This window comes from Muntiacus reevesi, chromosome 3 (assembly GCF_963930625.1).
Source record: "Muntiacus reevesi chromosome 3, mMunRee1.1, whole genome shotgun sequence".
Taxonomy (NCBI): Eukaryota; Metazoa; Chordata; class Mammalia; order Artiodactyla; family Cervidae; genus Muntiacus; species Muntiacus reevesi.
This window is the reverse complement of record NC_089251.1, coordinates 5828144-5841759: the sequence shown is the minus strand read 5'-3', so window position 1 is coordinate 5841759 and position 13616 is coordinate 5828144. Positions and strand designations below refer to the sequence as shown.

The 13616-nt window shown below is 53.9% G+C and overlaps 1 protein-coding gene across 1 annotated transcript in view; it reads left to right on the top strand.

Moving 5' to 3' along the window:
* The window catches only part of ASS1 (argininosuccinate synthase 1), a 50391-nt gene extending 38666 nt beyond the window's left edge, over window positions 1-11725 (top strand). The window contains exons 12-15 of the mRNA XM_065928246.1: window positions 756-887; window positions 5901-6057; window positions 10382-10447; window positions 11459-11725. Coding sequence (XP_065784318.1) covers window positions 756-887; window positions 5901-6057; window positions 10382-10447; window positions 11459-11504 — 401 coding nt within the window. The 3' untranslated portion in view covers window positions 11505-11725. The remainder of the gene's footprint in view (window positions 1-755; window positions 888-5900; window positions 6058-10381; window positions 10448-11458) is intronic.
* Window positions 11726-13616: the final 1891 nt, after the last annotated feature.

Sequence of the window (13616 nt, the reverse complement as noted above, 5' to 3'; positions counted from 1 at the left end):
GGTTGTTTAGCAAATGGAAGATTTGGGTCAGAGATGATGGGGAGGGCACTGATCAAGACCATCTCCCCATGACCTTCTGGGTCTGGCCTCATCACCTGCTGGTCCACAGGGCAGCAGACAGCACCACTCAGGGACTTGGGGGCCCAGATCCCGTTCCCAGCTCCACTTCAGCTACGTCCCTCCTCCTCCTGGGCTCAGTTTCCCCATCAGTACAGCGGGGTCAGCCCCAAGTTGACCAAGGTGGTGAGGATTTCTCTGCAGAGATGAGGCTGCAGGGGAGACGCCAGCCAAAAGTGGCATGTGTGTGCACATGTGTCCACGCGTGTGCATGTGTGTGAACAGCCGTTCCCTCCCCTGGCTCCCTGGGGGAAGGCAGGAAGGGACGTTCAGGGCCCTGGGCTCCAGCAGAATCGGTTTAATTACAGGTTTTCAGCTGCGGGCCGGTGGGCATGAGTTGGGGAGGAGGGGGGAGCGGCTCTGAAACCCTGTCATTTTCCAGCGTCTGAGGGCCTCTGCAAAGGGGGGCATCTAGACATTTTCTCCGCAAGCCGCAGAGTGGACTGTCGTGGCCCCAGCGTGAACATAATGGCAGATGCATTTTGCAGCAAGCTGGGAGTGAATGGGTCCGACCGGCTTGTCTCCTGTCAGACGAGTCATTATTATTATTATTTTTTTTTGTCATTGGCTGACAGTTTGGGTTTCATGCGTTTCTCTCTTTTTTTTCTTCTCTTCCCCCTGCCTGGAAAAATGGCTAGGTATCTACGAGACCCCAGCGGGGACGATCCTTTACCACGCTCATTTAGACATCGAGGCCTTCACCATGGACCGGGAAGTACGCAAAATCAAGCAAGGCCTGGGCTTGAAATTCGCCGAGCTGGTCTACACGGGTGCGTAGACCCTGCAGCTGACTCCCTCCCCTCCCTGACCCAGGGGCACCCGGGTCCCAACTCACCCACTGCCACCTGCGCGAGAGCCTGGAAGCTACAGGTTGAAGGGGCTGGAGAGAAGGCAGGGGACATGGAGTGCGGAGGGGACGGTGGGACCTGCCGTGTTCATGCAGTCTTGAGGGAAGCGCGCCAGTTCCCCGGGGTGTCCTGCTGCTCTGCTGCCTGCAACCCATGGGACCGCAGGAGGGGCCAGGGCAGCATCCTGCCAAGTTTCATCCAGCATGTGCCGGGTACCTGGCACCGTGTAGGGACACGAACCATCCCTGGGGGCCTCCCTCCCCCAAGTTCCTAAGAGAGCTGCGGCCAGAAACTGAGGCTCGGGGCAAACGGAGCTTATAGAGAGTTACCAAACTGGAAGTGGCCAAGCTGGGCTGGACCTCAGGTCAGCCTGTCTCCAGGCAGAACCCAGAGCCACTCTATGAACTGCCTCCAGCAAGAGGAAGCCTACCTTGGCCGAGAACAGGGCCTGAGCACTACATGGGCCAGATCCCCACTGGGAAGCCACCAGGCCCTGTGAAAGCACCCATTTCACAGGTGAGGAGACTGAGTTTCCATGCCTCACGTGCCGTCTGACCAGGCCTCCTGACTCCAGATCCATCCCAGACATTATACTAGGAGTGATGAAGTCCAGCCTGTTGCCTGTTTTTGTTTAGCCCATGAGCTAAGACTAGTTTTTATATTTTTCAATGGTTGGAGAAATTTTTTTTAAGTAATAGCGATTGCATGTAAAATCATAGGAAATTCAAATTTCAGCATCCATAAATAGTTTTTTGGAGAAGGAAATGGTCCACCAATTCCAATATTCTTGCCTTGAAAATCCCATGGACAGAAAAGCCTGGCAGGCTACGATCTATGGGATCACAAAAGAGTCAGACATGACTTCGCAACTAAACAACAACCAATAGTTTTTTTTGGCTCCACCTTGCTCATTTGTGTCCATGTTGTTGTCTGTGGCCACTTTGGAACTGCTCTGGCATAGCTGAGTAGTACCTAGAGGAGCTACATGGCCTGTAGAGCCTAAAATATTTATTATCTGGCCCTTCCCAGAAAGGATTGACCCTGTTCTGTAACAGTCACATCTCCCTAATTTGAGAAATCACATCATAATAGCCCCTCTCAGCTGTCGGGAGGATGACCTGCCGTTCTCTGGGAGCCTGGGTGTCAGAGGGACCCCAGGAAAGTTAATATTCATAGTAACTGCCTGCTGTATAAGTTTCACCTCTTCCACTGGTCCCCTACTTGGAGGTTTTGCTTCCTCTGAAACCTTGGAATAGCTGTAACTCATCTCGGGGTTTCAGGGCGATGTGGTGGTTATTGGCTGGCATTATTCCTCCCTCCCATTGTTCCCAGCAGCTTTGAAACCCCAGGGCCCCCTTCTTCCCAGGTACAGACAGGTGTTTAAATACCATTGTCTCCTGCGGACTCGTGCTCAGTGGGGTTTCCACGCTGAAAGGTGGATTTGGGTTACAAAGCGGGAGAATCATTAAGCCGTGGCAGGCTGTGATGGAGGACAGCACCTGGCCGAGGCTGCTCCTGGGGCGTCTGTGGAGGCCGAGCGGGGACCAGGCTGCCAGGCTCCCCATGCTAGATCGGCTGCCGCCTCTTGCTGCCCGGCCCTGAGCCGGGTATTACCTAATCTTAGCTGCACAGAGGTGAGATGAAAATGCTTGTCCAAGGTTTCAGAGCTGCTGAGCTGTGGCTTGGAGCCCAGGACAAGCTGGCTTCAGAGGCCAAGTTCTCGGGCACTTCAGTAGATACTGGGGGATGGGGAGGTGGACTGAGGCCATTTGCGAGGGGCCTGGCGTGTACAGGCCCACCCTGAGTGTCTGGGGCACAGGTTGGCCCCCAGCTGAGGGGCTGGTGTCTCTGCCCTGGGCCGCCTGTGTTGAGTCCTTGCTGTCACCCACTGAGCCCCCTAAATCCCCAAGGTTACAGTGATTAGGTTTCAAAGGAAATGAAACCTCAGCGTGGAGGCCCCTCCCAGGTAGTTGTTCAGCCAGGTGCCTCTGATGTCCAGGCCCCCATAGATGTCAAGGTCAGCCTCTGATAGCAGCCTGTTCCCTCAACAGCTCCAAGGGGCTGTGTGATAGGATTTCTCACGTTAGGGATGCATAAATGTTGGAGTGGGGTTTAGTTTCAGCATGTTCCTTAAGCCCCCTGTGCCTCAGTTTCTTCATCTGAAGTGTGGAGATAAGGCTGCCTGCCTTACAGTGAGGACTCAATACATAGATATGGGCTTCCCAGGTAGCATGAGTGGTAAAGAACCCGCCTGCCGATGCCAAAGATACAAGAGACACAAGTTTGATCCCTGGGTTGGGAAGATCCCCTAGAGAAGGAAATGGCAACCACTCCAATATTCTTGCCTGGAGAATCCCATGGACAGGGAATCCTGGTGGACTACAGTCCATAGGGTTGCAAAGAGTCGGACACGACTGAAGTGACTTAGCACATATGCATTGCATAGATATTTGCAAAGCCTCTAGAAGAGTGCCTGACCTGGTCTCCGAGTGTGAACACAGGAGAACAGGGCTTTGCCTCTGGCTGGGTAGGTCTGGGTGGATCTTGAGTAGGTCTGTCTCCTCCCTCAGCTCAGTTTCCCCTCCTGTAAGATAAAGGGCACTGGGCCAGATCCCCTCTTGTTCTGTCTAGCTCTCCCTGCAGATCTATCATTCCTTGGCTTCCTCAGAGCCCCTTGTGGTCTCAGGGCCCGGGAAGACTGAGGCCCAAGAAAGCCCTTCTGTCTCGGGCCCGCTCCCAGCTGCCCTGGCTTCTGTGCCCACTGTCTCTCCCTCCTCTCATGCCATTCTCGAATTTCCTAATGTGCCTGTATGAGGTCCGCACAGACACCCTCCCTCAAGGAGCAGACATGGGTGTCACCCCGCAGGGTCATGCTGGCAGGACCCCAGCTTCAGGGCCCCTCTCATTTAGGGGGTATAGCTCACCTCTCCCCTCACCTCGGTTTCTTCAACAGTAAAATGGGTGTAATACATAGAGGGTTGTCATCCTAATTAATACAGAGTTTGGCTCAGCCCCACCCACCATGCACCCCCAGCCTGGGACACTCAGGGTCTCCCCAGGGCAGTGCTCAGGGCTCACTGTCCCCCCACCCCGGGTTGGTTCTGCTGGGAAAAGAAACCTGGGTGTAAGGCCCCCGTGGAGGCAGCAGGAGAGACAAAAAGCCCAGGAGCTCCTACTGGGTTATGAAAGCTCCTACTGGGAGATAAAAGCCCAGGAGCTCCTACTGGGTTCTCTGCCCGCTTCTCTGGCTACATCGCCACCTCTCTTCCGACCTGTGAACCTAAGGGGCTGATTACCCTGACTTAGAAAGATCGCCGAGCCCCTGGGGCACGGGGTGGGGAGGGGTGTGTGGCCCTTAGAGTCCCCCCCCACGGGAGTCCGGGTTAGAGGCAGGAGCACTCCACGCTGGAAAGGTTCTCTCCCTCTCGGGGTGTCTATCGCCCTGCATACAGTGAGGACTGGCAGAGGCCAGATTCAGATCTCAAAAGCAGAAGTGCTCGCTGAGTCCACACAGCCCCTGGAGCGTGGTTAGTAGCGCCTGACTGTTCAAACGAGGAAACTGAGGCACAGGGACCACGTGGGCTGACAAGGTGGAGCCGGAGGTGGAGGATCCGACCCCTTCTCTCCCTGCCCGGCCCTCCCCGACGTCTGCGAGCCCCCGGGCCCATCGCAGGGAGGGCCTGCTCCCCATTCCCATGGAGAGCCTCCGCAGGTGCCCCCGGAGGCCTGAGTCTCCAACAATAGCCACAGACCTGGCTGACCTGACCCTTTATCAGGGCAGGAGATCACACACCATCTGGCCCCACAGCTGCCCAGGTAGGCTCACCTTTCCAGCTCCGTTTCAGAGAAATCCTACCCCTCGCCCTGTCCCTCCCCCAACCCCGATCACGGCCTGAACACACAGCCCTCCCTGGCCTGAGGGGTTCGGGGCAGGAGGGGTGGGGTGCAATGCATTTCTCAGGCACTTCAGGGGTGTTTTAGATGCAGACGGCAAAGCTGCAAGACAATCATACAAGGCAGAGTTATTAGAGGTCCGGCCCACTGAGGTCAGGCCCCCACCGCTACAGCCTGTGTGATCGGGGAAAAGTCTCAAATTCCCTGAGCCTAACTTCCTCGCACAGAAAAGAAAGAGGCTAAGGGAAATTTTTGTCCCAAGATTCTTTGGGAGGATTCAAAGAGCTAGTCCAGGAACTTCCCTAGTGGTCCAGTGGTTAAGACTCCAAGCTTCCAGTGCAAGGGGCATGGATAAGGGGTCTGCCCATTCTGAGCGGTGGGGCTCTGCCTGGCTCTTGGCCCAGTGTTCACAGCAGTCCCGAGCCCACAGCCTCTACACACAGTAAGCCTGCTAGTCCTGGGGGTGCAGGAAGGTAGGGTCATTCCCGCTTAGCAGATGGGGGAACAGGCACAGAGAGGTGAAGGCCCCACACGCCGGGTCTTGCTGACCCCAAACCCACCACCCAGCTGGGCACCCCCATCACTTGGTAGCATATATCTGAGTCCTACTTGAGGTCTGCTGCCCTGATACAACTGAGCCCCCTGTGGGCAACAGATGGGGGCCCCTTCACCACTGTCTCCCCAGTAGCTGACCTGTGGAGCCCCCTGAATATCTGTGGCATGAAGCAGTAGGTTAGATTCCCCTCCTCCTGACCCTTAAGAGGTGACTGCATCCTAGCAGGGATGGGGGGAGAACCCTACAAGGTCACAGGACCGGGCGGGTGGGCTTGCTCCTCGGTGTGGTGATTTAGAAGTGCACATTGAGCCAGGACTCCACATTGAACAACATAGATTCAGGACCGCCTCCCTCCCAGGCTCACGTCTGTCATGACGGGGCAAGGTTGGGGGTGCCCCACGTGGATCCCAGTTCCCTCCATATCCTGGCCTGGGGCAGACAACGCAGTGGGCCTCACTAGCACCCTTGTTTCTTCCTCTCCACAGGTTTCTGGCACAGCCCCGAGTGTGAATTTGTCCGCCACTGCATTGCCAAGTCCCAGGAGCGCGTGGAAGGGAAAGTGCAGGTGTCCGTCTTCAAGGGCCAGGTGTACATTCTTGGTCGGGAGTCCCCACTGTCCCTCTACAATGAGGAGCTCGTGAGGTAGGTGCCCCCCACCCCTGCCCCCAGCTGGGCACAGACCCTCAGGTCCAGCATCTCCTTTCACTGGCTTTCTCAGCAAGAATGCTCCCAAGCATGTGCCAGGCCTGGAGGAGACAGTCCCGAAGAGCATCCACACCACCTCTGTCCTCATGGAACGTACAGGCTAGATGGGGAGAAAGCCCCAGAGGATCACCCAAGTGTAGGATTAGGGAAAGTGGTGCCGGACCACCCAGAGATATAGGATACTTGGACTGGGTATAATAATAGGGGTGTGGAGACGCATCACTGTGGAAGTCATCTCTGAGTTGGTCTCCAAAAGAAAGGAGTGTACCAGGGGGAGAGGGGGGTGGGAGCATTTCCAGGGAAACTGTCCCGTGCAGAGAGTCCGAGTCATGGAAGAACCCAGAACATCCCCAGCACAATAAGAACTTCAGGGTGGGAGGGCCCTGGAGTCTGATTGTAAAGGACAGACACATCAGACCTGTGGCTTTGGTCCTCTCTGGCTGCTCTGGATTTAAGTGAGGTGGGAGCTGGCAAGGGTGGACACCAGGCCTCCCAGTGGGACATGCTGGAGGCTTGGACCAGTCTGTTGCATTCTGGGAATAGAGAGCAGCAGATGGATTTGGCAGATATTTAGGAACTGGAATTAAAAGGGCTTGAATGGGGAGAGAGATGGGAAAGTTCAGAACCACCCTGGGCTTTGCGGCATGAACCGCTGGGTACACTTTGATGCCAATGACTGCGTTGAGGGAATGGGGGAAATCAAGCATTTGGATTCGGACATCTTGAGGGTTAGTTTTCTTTGAGATTTGGGCCAGGAGAACCCTGGCAGCTGGCCACACAGGGCTAGAGTTAAGGAAAAACATAGGCTGAAGACATTGGGTGTAAGGCCAAGGGGAGACTGCTAAGGGGAGCGGCAGAGCTGGGTGAGAGGGAGCCAGGAGAGCTGCCTCCCCGATGGGCCAGGGTGAGGGAGAGGTTGGGGAGCCCTGGCAGGCTGGGTCAGAGGTGAAAGTGTGAAAGGGTTAGTCGCTCAGTCTGACTCTTGTGACCCCATAGACTGTAGCCCACCAGGCGCCTCTGTCCATGGGATTTCCCAGGCAAGAATACTGGAGTGGGTTGCCTTTCTCTTCTCCAGGGGATCTTCCTGACTCAGGGATCGAACCTGGGTCTCCCACATTGCAGGCAGATTCTTTAGCAGGTGCCTATTAGCTGTACCTGCGTTTGCATCTTGAATGAGATACTGGCCTTGACCATGGAGCCAAGTGGCCCCTTTGGAGGTCATCTGGTCAAACAAGAGGTGGGGACGGGCAACCCCACCTGACGCAAGTCCCAGGCCCCGCGTGGCCCCGGCTGAAGCCAGCTCTCCCCTCCCGGAAGGCAATCGGGAATTAAAGTACGAGTTTTGTTTGGCAGTCAATATTATTTTTCTCTCTCTGTTCTCTTTGCCATGTTGCATTTCTCTCCCCCCCCCCTTCAATCTTTCTAAACACTTTATAAGCCATAAATATAACCGAATCAGTTTAGATCAGTCGGGGTAAATGTCAAATTATCTTCTCTCTTTCTCTCTCTGGCTCTTTCTTCCCTCCCCCTCCAAATCTACAGCCTCTAATAATCTGTCCAACCCTTCATTAAGCCTTACAGTCTCACTCGGGGAGATTAAATGAATAAAGTAAAAAGGGAAAAGGGAAAAAAAGAGAGAAAAGCAGGAGCATTTATTCTCACTGTGTCTCCGACCATTTCCCTTTTCTTTCTGATTTCTACATCGCTGACTTGAAAGCCCTTGAGTGACAGCGTCACAGGGACCGGCGAGGAAGCCCCTAGAGGTAGCAGAACTGGAAATGCCGCGGCACAGTAGGTAGAAAGTAACGTAATTACAGAGCAGGTCAGAGCCACTCGAATGAACAAAAATAAAAGCACAGAGGTTTTCTGTAGACCGTCAGGGGAGGTAAAAAAAAAAAATCATTGTAAACTCTTTTTCCACAGCGCACCCCCCCACCACCACACCACCCAAACTACAGTTTTTTAAGAGGTTTTTCAGTTCCCGAGAAACACCTCTGGGACTCTTGGGCAGTCTGGTGGGACAAGTTTGTCCCAGAGGTGGGCTTCTCTTTGGCAGGGGCTGCCGGGGTGGTCTGAAGGGCCAGGCAGAGGAAGGAGGGTGGGAGAGTTTGTTTTGACTCATGAGAGATGGCCGGCCGGCCAGGGAGGAGGGGAACAGGGTCCGGCCTTGCTTTCTCCCTGGGCTGAATGCAGGGACCCTCCAAAGGGGACATGACAACTTGGAGAGCAGGAGTGAGGCCAGGTGTCCAAAGTCTGTTCAGTGATTGGGGGGCGGCGGGTGGGTGGCTCAGGGAGGGCTCGTGTTAAGCTTCATTTATCACCCTAGCCACATCTGTAACAGCCATTCGAGGAGGCTGATGCTTTAGTTTGGCCCAGCCTCTCCCCTGCCCGGGGAAGGGTCCCAGGCAGCAGCCCCATGGAAGCCTGGTATCTTCTCTGCTAATCGGCTCCTGGTGACTTTAGCCACCTGAGCCCTGGAAGAGCCGTGGAGGTGAAAAGAAGGGAGTGTGGGAGTTCCATGTGTCAGTCTCAAGGTCCCGTGAAGGTCAGGGCGAGGGCGTGGTGGGGGAAGGCCTGGGGCCCGAGTCCCGACAAGCCACAGGGCAACAGGGTGCGGAGACTCCAGTTTACAATGATTTTTTTTTTTTTAACCTCCCCTGACAGTCTGCAAGCCCACAGTCCACAAAGAGCCAGTCAGAGACACAGCCTCAGGGTCTGGGAAAAAGAACGGCAGACCCCCTTAGCTCCCCCCACCCCCAACCCCCCCATCTTACCTCTCTGGAGAAGGGTCCTGAGGGGGCAGGCCACCTCCCTGTCCCTGAGAACCTTGAGACCGCTTTATCCTGAGGCTAGAGTTCTGCAGACATGAAGACAAGGGGCTGATTCAGGGCAGGATGCAACAGGGCCCCGTGAGAAACGGGAGGAACCCCTTCCCCCAGGGGGATTCAGAGGGTGGCCTGGTAGAGTCAGATCTGAGGCCAGAACACCCTGAACTTGTCCTCAAAGAGCGGATCACAGTCAGTAAATTACCGAGGCAGGTGGGTGATTGATTGCTTATGTCTGCACCCGCCGCCCCGCCCCTGTGGGAGCTGCTCCTGCCTGGTCCTTTGTTTCCCCAGCATCTGGCCCGGTGCCTGTTGGGTAGTAGGTGCTTAATAAATACCTGAGTAAATGAACAGGTGCATGAGTGATGTTAGCGCCGCTGAGTGCCTGCCAGATGCCAGCTACATCATTTTATGTGGAGCAAGTGACAATGCTGGACGGGCTTCCCTGCTGGCTCAGCAGGAAAGAATCTGCCTGCAACGCTGGAGATGTGGGGTTCGATCCCTGGGTCGGGAAGATCCCCTAGAGGAGAAGTGGCAGCCCGCTCCAGTACTCTTGCCTGGGAAATCCCATGGGCCAAGGAGCCTGGCGGGCTACAGTCCGTGGGGTCAAAAGAGTCGGACATGACTGAGCAATTAAATGACAAGTGTTAACGATGAGGGCCCCATTTCACAAATGGAAGACTGGAGCTCAAAGAGCAAAAATATTTGCCCTAAGGTCTGTGCTGGGAGTGGAGCCAGGATACACAACCAGGTGACCGGATCTGAATGACTGTGGTTGGGAAGGGTTTCGAAGGACAGTTAAGTGAGAGCAATCAAAAGAGGAAGGCTGTTGGATCTGTAAGAGGGAAACTGTAGATGGGGAGGGAAAAAAAATCTGTTCTACTGAGGGCAACGGGAGTTGACGGTGACTTTTTCGCCGACCAGCTGGCATGGGGTGGGTGCCCAGGTTTGAAGCTGGATTAGAGTCGGTCTCACTCGCTGGGCCGACAAGGTGAAAAAGGTTTTGAGGACAAACCTTGAAGGCTGGGGCCTCCCCGAGGCTTGCGGGACACCGTCACGTGTGTAACCCCGGCCTCCCAGGGCTTCAGACCGCTGGACATCATCAGGTCTTCCCGGACACCCTGAGGGCAGAGGTGGCTCCGATGCGTGGCCTGAGGTTATAGGTGCAGTGCTCTGGTTGGTGGCCGGAGTTCACCCGGCTGGCACGGGCGGGGCCAGGACCCAACCCGCCCATCTGCATGGCAGGGATGTGGCTGTCTGCTCTCCAGCCCCGGCACAGGGTAGGGCTCCCTGAACCGGAAGGAAAACAGTGAAGAGCTATCGTGCAGGGAGGGTTGGGTCCACACGGGAGATACCTGGGTGTCTGTGAGGCTGGGGTCCTCCGGACGCCGGGGCCATGGCCCCTGGGATGCTGACGAGCTCTCGCTCTTCTGCAGCATGAATGTTCAGGGAGACTACGAGCCAGTTGACGCCACTGGTTTCATCAACATCAACTCCCTCAGGTGAGAAGCCCTGGCCCCCGATGGGCCCTCAGACCCTCCAGGTGTGACAGCCAAGGGCAACAGTTCCGGGCATTGAGTTCCGAGTTTCTGAGTTGCCTGTGACACTCAATCCCACCCTCTCCAGCCACAGGAACTCCACCAGGAGCCCCTTTCCTGAGCAGCTTAGCAAGGGAGATGGCCAAGAGGTGGAAGGGAGCCACAGAAGGCCACCAGCTCCTGCCTTCTCGTCCCCATGCAGGTCTAACTGGAGACACAGACCTCCATAGCCCAGGGTGCGTGATGCACACCAACGGAGGCCACGCAGACCTGGGTTCAAGCCCTGGTTCTGCAGTTTGGGTTCAGACCCCTTCCAAACCTCTGGAAATCACTAGTAGGGGTGTTAATCATATCTGCCTCACAGGTGTGGTGGAAGTTCAAGTCCAGGCCATGGATATCCAGCACTAAGCCCAGACCCTGGTGGCCAGGAAGGGCACGGTGGTTGGCAACCAGTCTATCAGGCTCTGGGTTCTTAATCACTAACTTCCTTCTCCTGGGGGCACAGGGTCAAGAAGAAGGCATGAGTCTCTTTCCTCTCCCTGATAACATGTCCTCAGCACAGACCCACTTTCTCCTGGAGCCAAGACTGGGGAAGACATCGAATCCAGGCGGGCCGTCACCTCCACTTCCCTGCCTCCTTCACCCTGCGTTTTATGACTCTAACCCTTTTAAATGGCTCGAAACACACTGGGTTTTCATAATGGCCTCTTCACTTCTCCCATCGCCAGTTAAACGCTTTGTCTGCAACAATGACAAGCAATGTTTTCCCCCTAAGATAAATTAATTACATTATCCTGATTGGAGGGCAGGAGGGACCAGGGCAGGAGAGGAGAGAGGGAGAATAAAAAGACAACTTCACACACGTCTTAACAAACAGCTGCCCCCCGCCACCCCAGCTCTGCCTGAATTAATTGAACCGAGTGCATGTTTTTATTGTTAATTTACATTTTTCTTTGTTTTGAATCTGGTTTACAGGCTGAAGGAATATCATCGCCTCCAGAACAAGGTCACCGCCAAATAGACCAGCTGACAATGCAGAGCTGGGTCGCCTCACTTTACCCATCTCCCAAGTGTAGCTGCTAATTGTTGTGATAATTTGTGATTGTGACTTGTTCTCTGGGTCTGGCAGTGTAGTGGGGGTGCCAGGCCCCAGCTTTGTTCCAATAGTCCCCTGTAGCCTGCAGAAGTGGTCCACAGACAGAGGGATGGGGTGGGGAGCGGGGGGCTGCAGTGAGAATTAAAAAAAAAAAATTATACATTAGTCTTTTGTTTCTTTATTTCTGCAGAGAGAGGGGTAAGAATGTGTGTGTATGTGGCAGATCATGCTTTTCTTAGACCAACCTTTGTGTTTTCTGACTAAAGTGCTGCCGAAGGTCACGTTTTGCCAGAGAACCCATTTACCTGGAAGAACTGACCCCTCTCTTTAGCAAAAGCCATGGAATCCAGAAGAGACCACCCCAGTCAGACTCTAGCCCAGCAGCCTGGCAGTTTGTTACCAACTGTGGCACGTGCCAGGGAGAGTTTAAGTGACAAGGTTGGGGGCAGCCCAGCCCACAGCCAGCAATGAACTCCCGGGAACCGTGGCCATGACTGACCGCAGCAGGCTTCCCCCTGTCATGGCTGGGTGGCCGTGAGTAGTCTACATCATGGAGGAGGAAGAACTTGAGGAAGAAGAAAAGCTTGAGCAGAGAGGACAGCTGCAGACAATCTGGAGGTGGGGATGGGGGCAGGTGGTCCAACCCAAAGGCGCCATGTCTGTACTGGACTCCACCCCCTTGGTCATATTTGGTGGGACCATGGCTGGATACCTGCCTAGAGTTGAGCCAATCAGAATCTCAGTCCCAGGGACTGGGCCTGGGAAAATGGCCAGAAGTGAGGAGTGAATTTAGACGTAGTGGGATGCCTGTGCCTGGGCCAGCAGAGAGGGAAAAGGAAGCAAGAGGGAAGTGAGGGGAAGCGTGAATCTCTGGTTTAGAACCCCAGTTCCCATCCTGGTAGGTATTGTGGGAGCTGGTGGCATTTCTTAACTTGGATTCTCTGAGACACTGTTTTTCTCACAACTCATTACCATTTAGAGCTTAGTGAGATACTGGTGAGATACTGGGAAGACTTGAGTGCTGGCTGTTCTGAACCCTGTCCTGGTTCTGACCTCTACCCCTATTGCTTTTGTTAATGAGGGTTTCTTTCAAAAGAAATTTTGTCTTTAAAACTTTTTACTCTTTTTATGAAAGTTACAAACGAATTCCTCAATGAATCTTAGCTTTGTGCCAGACCCTTGGCTACACACTTTATTCACCTTATCTCATTGAAAATTCAAAATGACACTGTATGTGTGTTAGTGGTTCAGTCGTGTCTGACTCTTGGCTACCCCATCGACTGTAGCCTGCCAGGCTCCTTTATCCATGGGATTTTCCAGGCAAAAATTCTGGAGTGGATTGCCATTTCCTTCTCCAGGGGATTATCCCGGCCCAGGGATTGAACCTGGGTCTCCCACTTTGCAGGCAGACTTTACCATCTGAGTCACCAGGGAAATCTAAATGACACTGAGGTAGATGCTTTTAAGTGCATTTGGCAGAGGAGGCAACTGAGATGCAGAGAAATTGATCTGGCAACTTTCAGTCAGCTAGCAAGTGACCGAGCCAGGAACCAAACCCTGGCTGAGGTGACCCAAAAATCTTGTGTTTATACCCTTAATCATCACTGGGCAGCATCTTACTTAAAAAAACCTTATAGAAACAACTATCCCCAATCATCTCGCCACTGAATTATAAACACTGCTTATACTGACTGCATTTCTTCACAGTCAGATATTTTTCTATGATAAATATTTTGTAGTTATTTAGGTTAAAAGTATTTTAAAAGCATGTGTTTTACCTACTTTTAGCTTTATATCATATAACATCAAAAACTCAAATTATTTCAACCACTGCATAACATTTCATTGTATCATTAACCCATGATTTATTTAACCTTTCTTCATTTATATTGTTGTTAAGTCACTAAGTCGTGTCTGACTCTTTTGCACCGTGGTGGACTGTGGCCCAGCAGGCTCCTCAGTCCATGGGGTTTCCCAGGCAGGAATACTGGAGTGGGGTGCCATTTCCTTCTCCAGGGGATCTTCCTGACCCACGAA